Source organism: Copadichromis virginalis, linkage group LG12 (assembly GCF_057382275.1).
Source record: "Copadichromis virginalis isolate Kocher_CV1m ecotype Utaka linkage group LG12, C_Virginalis_male_GT1.1, whole genome shotgun sequence".
NCBI classification, from domain to species: domain Eukaryota; kingdom Metazoa; phylum Chordata; class Actinopteri; order Cichliformes; family Cichlidae; genus Copadichromis; species Copadichromis virginalis.
Window position 1 is genome coordinate 20,577,360 of NC_140629.1, and position 14,545 is coordinate 20,591,904.

The 14,545-nt window shown below is 43.4% G+C and overlaps 1 protein-coding gene across 2 annotated transcripts in view; it reads right to left on the bottom strand.

The window, feature by feature from the left end:
• Positions 1 to 13,387, bottom strand: part of pip5k1bb (phosphatidylinositol-4-phosphate 5-kinase, type I, beta b) — a 31,312-nt gene extending 17,925 nt beyond the window's left edge. Inside the window, exons 1-4 of one of the 2 annotated variants that reach the window (XM_085475233.1) lie at positions 13,156 to 13,387; positions 3,191 to 3,283; positions 3,028 to 3,090; positions 2,403 to 2,533 (exon numbers count right to left, since the gene is read on the bottom strand). In XM_085475233.1, the coding sequence (XP_085331359.1) occupies positions 2,403 to 2,533; positions 3,028 to 3,090 (194 nt within the window). In that variant the 5' untranslated portion in view covers positions 3,191 to 3,283; positions 13,156 to 13,387. Of the gene's footprint in view, positions 1 to 2,402; positions 2,534 to 3,027; positions 3,091 to 3,190; positions 3,287 to 13,155 lie in introns of both variants that reach the window. The other variant, XM_085475232.1, reaches the window with a different exon arrangement.
• Between the last annotated feature and the right edge of the window lie 1,158 nt (positions 13,388 to 14,545).

The following is a 14,545-nucleotide window of genomic DNA, read 5'->3' on the forward strand; positions in this document are numbered from 1 at the left end:
TTGGATAAGGGTAGCGTGAGTCAGCCGTCGAGTCTTTTTTTAAAGCTAAACTTTCATTGGAATCAGTTTTGTAGTTGCAGAAATAGGTTAATAAAGGTTTTGTTTTCCAGGGCACCTCTAAATCTGGTTACTTGGAAGCTGCTCTGGGTAGAGAGGCCCTTTTGTTGTTCCCTGCGTGTGCTATATTCAGTGACACGGAGGCAAGGCGCAGGTGTAACACTATATCTGTGATCACGCAACAATGGCATTTGAATGGTTTGTTTAGTGCGCGAGGACAACGGGAATCATTTGCCACTGATTGAGAATCTACTTAAAAGAAAAAAAACATTAAGCAACACAAGCGCCCGGAAAAATTTCAGTCTAATCAGGGATTCATCTCCCTCTCTGTGTCTGCGTGAGTCTGCGGAAAGGTGTGAGACAAACTGAAAATTAAGCGTGTGGGAGTCAAAGCGACATCTCCGTTTCCATCGTTTAGTCACTTGTTCAGGGTAGTCCTGCGGTGGGAGGAAAGAGAAGGGTTTGTGTGCTATTACAGAACAGAAGATAAATGCTGAGGGAAAGCAGAAAGAATAAAATAGGAAACTGTTATGTCAGAATAAAGATGTAAGACATTCATTTTCTCCCCTCACTCATTACACTCTGTTTGTTCTGTCTTGTGTAATTTTATTTTCTTCCTAACAACATGGCCTAGATTCTTTCTCCCCCTGTGAAAAAGGTGGCCCTGGAGACTGCCACCACTTTCATTTTAATTCAAACTTGGGCTGGATGAAACAAGCCTCATTTTAAACCAATTGTCGCTCGTCATTTTGCGCTTCAGAGCCTCAGCTAGTGTTGCCAACTCCTCAGTAAGGAAAATCGCTATTGGTTGTCCTAAAAGTCGCTAGAAGTCGCTAAATGATGTCATCGCTTAATTTGCATAATTGGTCATGCTAATCTAAATTGTAACCTATGTTGTTGGAGAGAGAAATAACATCGTGGAAGAGACATAAAGTGAGTAAAAACCGTCCTAAATGCATTTAGAGTTTATTTAGAACTACAAATTAAATTTCTTTTAGCAATTATTGTTTTTTTTAATGTCACAATTCCAGCCCTGCTTCTTTACCCGGGCTTGGACCGGCAAAAGTGACCCGAAATAGGCACTCTGGTGGAGTTACTTTGTGTGTGTGTTTATAAGTAGTTTTAAACCTTGTGATCCACAAAACAGCATAAGAGTAAAAGAGTAAAAGAAGAACTGACTGCGTTACAGCACCCGCTGCTTGTTGAGAGTAAAAGCGATACGCGCTTTCACGTCTGTTTTTAGCGACTTTTTTTAGAAAAAAAGTCGCTAAGGGGTCTGAAAACTCGCTAAATATAGCAACAAAGTCGCTAAGTTGGCAACACTGGTCTCAGCGAGAGATGTGGAGTTTTCATCAAAGTCTTGAAAGTCATCAGGGCCTTTATCAGTTAAACACAACAAGAGCTTTGTTTGGCTGTTGCTGAGGAGCAGGACTGGTGTGCGTGCCAGAAGGAGGTTTGCATAAACCATGCCCAGTTTGCATATCCTGGTGCAGCATCTCTAAGGTAAACCACAAAGTACATCCTGATAGGACTGTAATTCTCCTCCTGACGTCCAAGGGTTAAACACAACATTGAATGACCTTGGATGTATTTACACTGGGATGGACAAACAGCAACTAATAGACATCTTTTGCTCAGCTGCTCCTGATTTAATTTGTTTTTGTAGTTCCTCTACAGCTCTAAAAGAAAACAAAAACTGATAAAGTATGTGCCGCAGCATCAGCTGTGTGTTAATAAACCATATGTGTGGACATAAGGCAACACTTTCGATTAATTCCTCGTCCTGCTTTAGATTATATAAAGCATTTCTTTGAGCTGATGATGTAATTTTGAAGATAGCTCAGCGGCGCGCCGCCGTACGTTTTGCTCTGTGGCAGTTAAGAGGCACACAGTAAGCTGATTCCACAGTTCTTGGCAAGATAATCCACTAGAATAGTTTTATCCCTGCGTCATGACTTAGACTAGCAAAACTGTTGATAAATGATGACGCTGGCAGTTTGAGGTGGTACCACATTTTCTTTGGAGTGGATTTCGAGCGCATGTAGTTTCCACCGAGCGGGATTAATAACAGCGGTTAATGTTTTTCATTCGAGATCCAAACATATAATATTTGCGGAGGCCGTCCAGGCGAAGCGTGCCCTTCACTCACTTCCCATTCATTCATTCACAGCCAACCTACACACAGTCTGTTTTTACGAAGCAGCTCTCCTATTCACCAAGTCCTGCAGATAAATAACCTTGAGCTTACGCGACAAGGACGCAAACCTTCAACGCACAAAAACACATATGCTGAGAGAGTGTTTCTGTGAATGTAACACTGTGGATGTGCGTGTGGGATCACTGACCTGGGCAGAAAGACACTCTCCACCACATAGAAGTCTTGCATAAGAACATCTCTGTCAGGCTTGGAGGTGAGGTTTCCCACTGTATAGCCAATACCAAGCTGAATGGCTCCCTTTAACGCCGAGGATGTGGTCTGGATGGGAAATTCGAAAAGAAAATATCACATTAGTCTAGCCGTGGCACACTTGCTCCCTTGTTTACCCTTTGATTTGATTTGAAATATGAGAATTTCCACACAAACACATCCAACTGCACTTGCAGACTTGGACACAAATCCAGTTTGTGTTTTTATTGCATGACACCTCTAAAACATATTTCCCCAAACCTGAACAGAGGTAGCTAGTATAAAGAAATGCATTATGGGTGAATCTTAAAAAAAAGAAAAGAGAGAGATGTTTCCATAAGGAGTGACGTCTACAGTACAAGAAAGAAAACAAATGTACCCAGCACTTGACTGACTGCTGGCAGCTGGCTGTGGGAGGGTCACGACATAATGTGCTGCAGAAGGAGTTAAGGGACTCGAGTGGCTCAGAAGCAAAAGCTGACTCTAAACAGCAGCATTAAATGTTAAGGGATCGTGCTCATATTCATCATAACATGAAAATGTTACCAAACACACTCCTTTACCTTCTTGTAGGTTTTCTCTGAGCTCCGATTCCCTCCTGTCCCATTTTCTGTGGCCGTAGACATCTAAAAGTGACACAAAGTCATTCAGGCAACAAACTATAACACCGTAATTCTTGTCAATTGTCGTATCACTCTAAAATTTACTGAGCAGTCAAAAGCATACCTTGCTTAATGAAAAGCTGTGCCTGACGAGCAGCAATCAGGGCAGCAGCTCTTGATTGTCAGGCTGAGCAATCATCAGGAGTTGTCACAGGACCTTCTGTAAGAGAACGGGTGCCCAGTAAGTTACTATAAAATATTTTTTAAAAGGCACTGACATTGCATTAAAGTAAGTGAATCTTGCTGATTCTGCTAATCTCCACCTGATAAAAAAGGCACTTTAACTCTGATAGTCACTCCTGACTCATGAGATGTACATCTGTGTTTTGTAATAAACATCAGAGTTCTGCTCGAGTGCCGTGTTGGAGAAACAGTCCTTTCCTGCCTGTCACTTCACCACCTCACAAATCACAGCGTGCAGATACAGAAATCTTGTTACACTTTAATCTAATCGCCGGCTTCTCTGTTTTCATATTGCCTCCATATTCAAGACTTTGTACGTGCAGAACAACACCTCATAAAGGAGTGGAGCTGCACAGCGTGTCACTGCCCGGCTTACAGCTCATCCAAGTCCTCCCTGAGCCACAAAGCACCAGTCTGTCTTGTTTCTACGTATGCTCTCCATGAATTTTCCACTCCTCCTTAAAATGTGTCTGTTTTTCTCCACTAACACTCCCAGAGAAAATGAGACAGAGTGGCGTAAGTCATTTAAATGTTGCCTCAGGACACACTGAGAAGAAGTGAGGAGTAAGAGCACTTGCAAAAGTTGGACTTTGACAAGCTCTCGCAAGGCTGCAGTCACCACATCACCTGCATATAAATGCGCCTGCTGTTACTGGAGCTTTGAGTATCGCACAATGTCTTGCTGCCCTCATGCCCTGCAGTCACCTGTTTTGTGACCAGCTGTCACATCATCATCACATCATCGCCATGCAGTGGAACACTAATTGAAAAAGTCTTGTTTGTGTTTGGTTCTTGCAAAGTAAAATCCTCGCAATATGTTGCACCTTTGTTGGAAATAGTCTCCAAATGGAGTAAGGTGCACTTGGACGAAAATACGCTCACACGCAGAGATTCAGATATTGAGAGTGTAGCAGACACTCAGCTCTTATCTCCAGACTGGCTCCTAATCTGCACACCAGCTTCTCTGTTGCTATAAACACATAAGAGACAATAGCACAGACCACAGAGACCATCCTGGCTAGAGGCTTACTCGGTCTTATTCTGCCTCTGTGAATCATTCATAGCTTTTATATCACCTTAAAAACAATTTCCTTCCTTACGAAAAGGACACGAGCACATTCGCTCACACAACAAACCCAATATGGTTTTTTGTGCGAGCTCCTGTTTTTTGTAAAGCTCACGTCTGTCATAAAATCCTGTTATTGATCTCGAGCCTCGTCAGTCAGTGTAATGAGGTGTTGATCCACCTGAGCCTTTACACTATGTGCCCTGAGCCTGAGGAATGTTAATAAGCCCGTAGGCAGGCCTGTCTGGCTCTCAGCTCAGCACCGGCCTGAGTGTCAGTGTCAAAATGAATTGTGCGGACCTCTCTTTCGCTCTCTCTCTCGCGCTCCAGCCACCTCTCCCTCACCTGACCCCACAACCCAGCTGGTACTCTAACAGACTGCTTCGAGAACAATCCACGAGAGGCCCGCAGCTGCAGTGAACAACAGCAGGTCTCTTGTTCACCTCTCAACAAAAGAGAGGCAGACAGATGGTCGGTAAAAATGAACGGAGGATCCTAATCAGGAGCGTCTCACCGCTGTCAAACACTCCCATCCCATGGTAAATGCCACTCACACAGGACTCTAACGAGGAAAACAAGAGTACACTGTACACGTGTAACACAATACCTCGTGTTTCACAATTACATTAGACGACCTCGCTAACACAAAAACGCAGCTTTGTTAAATCAATGCCTCTGGTAGACAGTGGATGTGGATATTTGTGGTCTTGGGCGAGAACCAAATGGGGAAAGTGATCCAACGGGTCAATAAAAAGGAAACTTAGTACATGAAAGCCTGAGTCTGAATGGAAAACTCACACAGGCGTGTGCATAGGGAGTTGATATTTCGATGCCTTTGTGAAAAAGCAAGTAAGGTCAAAGATAGTCTATGTTACGATAAGACTTTGCAATGACCTGAAGAAAATTCCTAAGCAATGCAGGAAATGTCATTCCAGGATCAGCTTTCAACAACTTGATAAACTAAACGCAGACATTAAAGCCATTTAGTAAAACATTAAACTTTTTCCCTGACTTACCACAACTTCATTATGAAACGTTACTTTTCGAGCACCGTGTCCTTCCCTTCTTGTGAAGCTTTTTTTGTTTTTGGTTTTCTTTCTAAAACTTTGCATTTACCTCTCATCTCTCCCTGAGCCTCACTGTACGTAAACAACTCCATTCCCACTCGTCCCTACAGCCTTGTCAGAAACTCTACCACCCTTCAAACAAACACACTTGAGTGCAGATCAAACACTGGCTCTCATGCCGTATCTCCTCCGCGGCTTCGGGGTTATTGCCAAGGCTGCCATTCTGCCCCTGTGGAAGTCAAATAGCCACTCTGCAGCCAAGGCAGTCCTTGAAAGGAAAATATGTTGCAGAGAGCAGACGTGGGCTGTCTGGTATGATGATTATGCAGATTGAATAAATCTAAGCTGTCAAAAACTCAAAGTAGCTGTGCTAATATTCCCTCAATGATCCCAGCGGGCAAACCAGTAGTAATAATAAAGGCAGTGGTCAGGCAGATCAATCAACACATCATTAACCATGCTACGGAAATTATACTCTCTTCAAAATGATCTATATCTACCAGTGCCCTTCAGTAGAATAGCTAGGCTAAAATTAGGACAATCTGGATCACAATCTTTTTCAAAACCATCTGACTATGACTTCAAGGCTGTGAGGTATTCAGTCAACAAGGCTCCCACAGTCTCCATCTCCAGAGATATCACATATGGGTTCCTTTTGCTCTGCTTCAGTCCCCGGATACTATTGGATTACTGCTGCAGATTGGAGACATAATGGAAAATCAATAGCAGAGCAGCAATGCTGAGCTTCAAGGACTGGGCTGCTGGGCTTTCATGACCCATGCAATCCCACAACTCAGATGTTAGATAAGCACCGAGATCTGGATTTGGGTGGATACAATCAAGAAGATGCACGGGGAGCCAGCTTAGTCAGCCTGAAGGGGATCAGCTTCATCAACTTAAATGCTCTCATCCTTCACAGAAACTCGGGATGTAGGGCATTCAAAAAATATATACTCAATATTCCCAATAAATACACAGAGAAAAGGCTCATTGTCTGTATGCATCTGTCATGTGGGGCAGTGATCATTATACTTTTGATACCAGTGCTCTTTTGGTGTGTCAGTGTGATTACCTAAGGACTTTGTTTCCCCCATCTTGATACAGTAAGGCAGACAAAGACCATAACAGCAAGGAAGAACTACAGTTTAGCATGTATAGATACATATAGGTTTTCTGGTCCAATGCACAGCCACACACACACACGCACGCGCACACACACACACACACAAATACAACAGAAGAAGCCATTATAAAAGAAGCCAGGTATCATTTTGACCTGTTTTTGGCACGTTGTGTTCCATATTTTACGACGTGCTCTGGAGGTACGTTTCTTTTCATCTTTGCTCAGATGTAAAAGCTGTGATGCTGCTTCAGAGTAGTGTTTGTCCCTGAACACCAGGCACTATGCAGCACTGCAGAGCTTTCCAAGTGTTTGCGTATGTGTGCAGCAGGAAGGCTACATGATGAAATCAGACTAAAACGGCAGCCCACAAAGATGGCCGACAGGCTGGAGTAAGATACAGGTAGGCTACGTGACTTTTGATGGCAAAAGTGGCCAAAAAGCGTGGCTAAATGAAAAGACACAGGTCAAGCTGAAAGAAAATATTTCGGTTAATTACTGATATTAAGCCTGTATGTTACCATGAAGGGGCAACCTCCAGGCTGAAAGCCACCATCTCTGAAAACAAGTCGATTGAAATTAAACTTCCATCTTAAAATAATCAGCTGGTACAAAAAAACTGTGACAATACTGACCTGGATCTCCAGAGTTTGTGGTGTTGGTGCCTTTTGGAGCATTTTCAAGGTGAATATCTAAAACTAATATGGCTTAATGTGCTGTTATTTATATTAACAGCACATCAGAAAGTGGGCTCTCCAATTTTTTTACTCTTTTTAAAAATGTTTTTGATGTCTTTACACTAATTTGCAAGTACAGGTATTGATGGCTGTGTGATGCACCACAATACAGTCTATAGGTGGAACTTGCTAACATTAGCTGATAACTGAGCACTGCAGTCTCCTGTTAAAACATGGTCACCTGGGGTTCAAAACAACCAGGACTGATTGATAAAATGTGCTGACGTTTTAAAAACAGCACTCCACTACCCAACGAAGAAAGCCATAGTGGCTATGGCCATCTTTTAGATACAGTCTATAGTAAACATGTGCATAATGTATTAGATGTTGATGGAAAGTAAACACTGAACACTGAGGTCTATTCATGAGGTTTACACTGATAAAGTTACCAGAAGAGCTTGTTTGGATTACAAAATAATAAACACCGATCTGTTTTAACATCTTCATGCTGCAAGGAGAGCCCTGACACAAGTGTAAAAAAATGGGAGCTCCCTTCACTGAAAGCAGCTACCATCAATCACACAAGACGGAGCGTACAGCGTGTACTGAACACAGCATCCTTCTGAATCCTAAAAAAAACATGTTTCAGTGAGCTCGGCAGTGTGCATGTGGGCACAGTGATGTTCCCCTGACCATGCGTTCATCTCTAAACCTACATTTTATTCTGTGGTATTGCATATTAGCATGGTGTTTGACCTTTTGATGACAAGAAATAAAGCAGAAAAGAAGGCGGGTGGGATTACACCTACAGAGTGGCCTTACCTTTGAAATGCAACATGAACAGAAGAAACAAGCTACACGGGGCGAGGGACGTAGGACAAAAGATGGAGGACAGCGAGAGGCAGAGATTCTGAAAAGCTGTCTTGTAAACGTGTAGTCGGGAGTTATATCAAGTTTTATTCTATGTAAACCCCCTTTTCTTGAGAGAAGAGATAAATCTGTGGTAATAAAGTCACAAAAAATGTCTCCATTTCATTATATAAGATAACTTGAGCAAGAGGAAACCCAGGGAGAAGATTCGGTCTATTTGTAATTCAGAGAGCGTCTCGTTCTAGCTCCACTCCGCATGAGAAGCTGTGAGGAGGAGGTCACCCTCTGTGTCCAGTGTGTCACATGATTCGGCTGAGGGCATGGGGGAGGTGGGGAGAAACATAGAGATGAGTTAATGGACAGAAAACAGAGACAATGTTCTTTAAAGACACAGAAGCAGAGACGCTGCTCCGATGGGACGGTACAGTACAGCACGGCTGTACAGAACGTACTACAGCAGGCTTATTATGCTTAACTACCAGTGATAACTAACCACAGCGAGCCTCTGCTCCCAACGTCAAGGCCCATGGATATCGCTACCATATGGAACAGAAACAATAGGAGACAGACTTGCCCATGTCAGTTTTACTAAAGCCTGCACTGTAGTCCAAAGGTCCTCATATTTCCCTTTAAGCCGAGAGAAGCCGTTTTATTACCTATGCATATCACAAACGTAAATGCTCTACTTCTGAGAATCCATAAATGATGTACTTCTCTGAAGTAGACTATCACATGATTAAAAGGGGAGTATATGGCCAGGCCTTTATTGACCTGAAGTCACAGGTTACTAAAAAAATAAATAAATGAATGAATTAAAAAAAAAAATAGAAGATTTATACTTTGACGACCGTCTCCATCCTCTCAACTCATTTCTACTTCCTGCCATCTCGCTCTGGCGCTCTAGTGTCCCCCAAGTGGGCCTCCGCAAACCTCGTCATTATCAGGGCATGAGAGTGGGAGGGGGCCACAGGGGACTCAGCCGGCCCAAAACAACAACAACAAAACATCACAACCTCCAAATAATCGGAATTCCTGCGATGCTGCCAACGGATCGCTCTGCCAGCAGCCTCCAACCGGCCAACACAACCACTAATGGTTATGCAGTGTAGAAGAACTATGAGCCAATTATGTCTGCAGGTCTCCTTTTTTTCCACTCTTTCAAAAGCTGGTGTTGACGTGCCGCTCGCCCACAGAGATGGGAATTCCCGTTTGGAGGTCATTAAGATCAAAACGATAATACCGGGAAGTTCTGCATCTGCTGCAAAGTACATGAAGACACCATCGCGGCGATGATCGCTGACGTTCTTTTAAAGATTGTCTCTGTATTTATAAGTATGAGGTTAGAAAGTCATTTTAAGTTTGTAGTAAGTTTGAGTTGGTCGCAGAAGCTGTGACATCCTGGCTTTTCATCACTAGAACGGCTGCCACTCAGCAGCATCTTTTCATCGTTCTTCAAGCAATAATTACAACACGCTGAACTTCAAACCACTGACTTAGTGGGGAAACAGCAAAAAAACACTAACATGCTTAAAATAAACACATGCATCACATTTATATCCAAATAAGATCCAACACTTCGATCAATTTAAATGGAGGGTTGCACAAAAGAAGCTAATTCAAGGCTATTTAAGTGGTTTAACTAAAAGAGCAACAAGGATGAGGGTGACGATCTGGAGATAACACATTAACGCTTTGAATATTGTGAGGTTTTCTTTCCATTCGGCAAACAACATGTGAATGTAGCTGAACTGTCATGAAATGCAAGTGAAGAGATCTACAGACGCCTTTTTTAGGGCTCCATGCCTAAAATAAATGATCAGATGGTAGAATTGATGATGTGTCCCTTTAACTATCAGTTTGACTTATTTCACTTTGTATGAGAAGAGAAAAACTAAACTAAACACTTTTGATGCTGTGGTCTGCCAGACAAACCTGAACATATTTAATAAATTTGAACTTTTCTGTTCCTATCGCATATTCTCTTTGCGGTTTTTCCTCTTTCTTAGTTCCTGTATCTAACAAGTCACCTGGGGAGATGATTACCTCTTTGCTTATAACTCACAAAGTTTAAAGGGTGTGGCACAAAAATAGATAAGAGACTCTAGATTTAATGTTCTCACTGCCGCTGGTGGCCGTCAGTAGCAGGCCTATGTGGTATGTGCTGACACGAGTGGAGCCTGGCCAGTGAATGAGGACAATAAAACAGAACAGAAAGAGAGGGCGAGCCCACACTCTGCTCAGGAGGTCATGCTGGACAGACGTATGGAGCCTAAACCTCCAAATATGACTCGAGTGTGTCTGACTGGCTTGTTTGAAGGACATACATTGTTTTATTCACCGTCATCTGTATTATAGATGGATACCATTTAGCTCATTTTCTCTGTCCGTGTTAACTTCACAACCAAGGAGACTTTTTAAACCCGGAAACTTAGTGCATGTCGGATATTTAGACTCTCAAATGATACCATTATCTGCCTCAAACATGTACAGCCAGACTATACTAAAGATACTTCAGCTCTGGTATTTGGTCACTTTGACCCAGTGTATTAAATTGTTAATTTAGCAATTGATTAACCAAAAAGACCAACCAATAAAAAAAAAAAGTAAATAAATTTCCAAACAGAAACTTTGCTTTGTAGTTTTTCTACTGTACTAGAAAAACTACAAAGCAGTTTTAACCCCATGAGGAGCTGAAGGGCAGAATACTGCTCTTCACTACACTTACTTCAGTACTTCACAAGCAACAAAGCAGGAATTAGCTTGGATTTCGCTACAGCGGAGCATTGAGCAGAAGCAAGAAAAGGCTGACATGGTGTCGGATAACCCAAGATGACAAACTCCAGAAAGAAAGCAAACACTCCCGTTATGCTTTCAGCTCGTTGCAACTGGAGCGCAGCATGTTAGACAGCTTCAAAACAGACTGCAGACAATAGTGAGGGAGGATCCTCAGAGAGAAGAGCTAGAATGGCTGTAGTGGGAGGAGAGGTCGCACTGAACACACACAAACATTACCAGGTACCAGATTTCATTTTCACAACACAGTGAGACTTTTTTTTTCTCTAATCTGAACATGTTGAATGTGGCACACTGGTCACTCAAACCATTATCTGGAATGAGAGCGCTGCAAGCTAATGTTCAGACCACTGACTTATGTAACTGTCTTAATGAGTCTCATATGCCTGTTATTTTGGTCATATCACTACTCGAATCCCATGGTACAGTACGATCACAGTACACACAGTGCTCTTTGACCCATAAATCACAAGACTGAACTTAAAAACCCTACAGCTGGTAATTGTGCTACCTTTTTACACAGGGTGCTCATATATTTGGGGAAAAAAGCTGTATGAGCACCCTGTGAGGCCCCTCTGCAAACAAGTACCTCTGTTTAATTACTGAAGTAAGAAAGAATCCGGTAAAACTCCAGGGAAAGACACAAAACTGCAGAAAGTCACAGAATCATCAAATATGATTTGTGTTGACAGTTTGGGCTTCGCGGTGCTGAGGCACTTCTGCTGCCACTCAAATGGAAAACATTATGTAATGCACAAATGCTTTTCACTCTTTTCAGTGCAAAGGCAGCAGGCAGCACAGGACAGGAGCACAGGTGTTACTCCCAAGGAGAGAGCAGGGGATTTGCATGAGCCATTTTCCTGTCAAAAATCCTGCGGCAAGCTGGTCAGCCTGGACAAACCCCACCTGTCTCCCAGTCAAATGAAGCAGGAACAGGAAGTTAATGAAGAGATTACACATTTATATATAGATGCTTTGTCTTTGTAGTATAGGCCAGCTTGGAGCTAGTCAGATTTGACTGATTATTCAAATTAGCGTCTAATTTCTGCAATATCTCAAGGACCAATGAGAAGATATTTGAGCAGCATTTGTTGCTTTATGAACCACAACGTGAATAACACCAGAAGCATTTCCAAAAGGAGGAATTTATCATCAACTGCTCCTCATAACCGAGAGAAAACTGCACTCTTATGCTTTCCATGTGATTATTCACAGCAACAAAGCAAAACTCAGTGAAGTCAATCATATATCACGTAAAAAAGAAACTCGTTAGCTGAGCCGCAACTAAACAGTATCTAAAGCAGCCTACAGGTTGTGGCTCTTCTTCTTTTGGACTCTTAAAACTGTTTCACAGTGGTCGCAGCTCAGGCCTTTGGTGTGGAGGCGCATCGGGATGAAAGGGGCTGTCTGTGAGGAGCTCAGCTGCCAAATACCAGCAGAGAAATGTAGCACCTCGCTGTAGAAAGAGCAGTGAGAACGTGACAGATGCTGAGGCGCGGGCCAGCACGTACAGAGAGAAATTTGGTGTTTTGCATGTCAAATGCAGGAAAGGTTCCTGAGAAGTGTATCCACGTGCCAGGCCATGAAATGTGGAAATCTAATTGTCGTTCACCAGGCTCTCAAAACACACACAGGAAGTTAAAAAGATCACTTCACCCATTAACTGTCATCACATTTCGAACCACACTTTCCTTGCTCCATCCTCAGTTGCACAACTTCCAACTATGCTTGCCTCATTTCCCATCAAACTGTCTGTTTCTCTGTAAATGTGCAAGCCCAGGCTCACATGTGCAGATACATGAGGGGGGGAAACTTCATTTAATAGAAAACAGCTATAAAATATATATAAAGGAAGACAGAACTGTAGAGCAGCACTCATCTAAATAAAATCAACAAGATTTACATTCAGAGTGAAGGATGGAATTCACCTGATGTCACACGTGAACTTAGCATGAATATGTTAAGAAGATCTAAAATTATGACTCTTTCGGCAGAACATATCTTTTCTTTCTTTTTTTAAACTGAGTTATTCAGAGAAATGACACCTCCACCTCTTTATCAGACAACAAACGGAGCAGCTGGCTGACTCGCACACCTGCAGTTGTTCACCTGTCGTGACAACACCTGAGAACTGACGCTGTGAGACACAATGTCCACAAGGTTGTAAAAGATGTTGGGTGAACATCTGTGTCGGTGGCTACTGTCATTTTGTTTTCGTCTGTACGAATCTTTGGTGTGACGCATCAAACTCACAGTAATCGTCTTCTTCTTCTGCGCAGTCTTGTGGAAATATTCCCGTCTGAGCGGCTGCTGCAGTCTTTACCTTTCTGTTTCTTCAACGCGACTAGCCACCGATACAAAACTGCGGTTTAGAGTAGGACACGCAGCGTTTATTTCCACCGCAGGCTGGCTATGAACTGAGTCCTCCTCCTCTGCCGAGCAGACCTGTGTCGTGTGTCTCTGCCTCCCAGCCCTGCCTCTTTACAGCCGTGCCATTCAGTGCGCCACTGGATTCAAGCGAGTACGAAAAGTGGCACGAGCACGCCCTCTGCTGGCAGCAGCAAATCTCACAGTTTCGTTAAGCATCAATTTAGATCCAAGTTCAGCAGGGGCAGCAGGTGGTGCTGTGTGCTGGTCAAATGTCACATGTCACATGTCTGAACGATTTCAGACCTGTGGCACTCACCCCCATTCCCGCCAAATGCCTGGAGAGACTGGTCATTAAACACATCAGAGCTGCTTTTCCACCATCCCTGGACTCGCACCAGTTTGCATACAGGGAGAACCGGTCAACCGAGGATGCGATCGCCACAGTGCTGCACACATTACTGAAGCACTTGGAACACAGGAACACCTATGCACGGCTCCTCTTTGTAGACTACAGCTCGGCTTTTAATACCATCCGGCCATACAAACTCCGTCCCAAACTCCACCAACTGGGACTTAACTCTTCTCTGTGCAACTGGATTGTGGACTTCCTCACTAACCGTAGACAGAGTGTCAGAGTGGGTAAGAACACCTCTTCCACCCTTGTGGTCAACACCGGTGCCCCTCAGGGGTGTGTTCTGAGCCCTCTGCTATACACTCTCTTCACCCATGACTGTATTTCCTCCTGCGCGTCCAATCTCATTGTTAAGTTTGCAGATGACACTACAGTGCTCGGACTTATATCCAACAATGATGAGACAAACTATAGGACAGAGGTGCAACAACTAGAGTCATGGTGCCACGACAATAACTTGGTCTTAAACACCAAAAAGACCAAGGAGATCATTGTAGATTTCCGGAAGAGGGGTCATAACAACCATCTGCCTCTCTTCATTGGCAGTGAGGCGGTGGAGAGGGTGAGCAGTTTTAAATTCTTGGGGGTAACTGTGACCGAGGACCTGTCCTGGGGCAACCATATCACCTCAGTTGTACGGAAGGCCCAACAGCGCCTCTACTACCTGAGGAGACTGCGGAGCGCACACATTCCCAGATCTCTGATGTTGAACTTCTACAACTGTGCCATCAGCAGCGTTCTGACGTATGGATTTCTAGTGTGGTTCCCCAGCTGCACCAAGGCCGATCAGCAAGCACTCCAGCGGGTGGTGAAAGAAGCTGGCAGAATTATTGGAACAAGTCTGCCAGAGATCAGTAATAT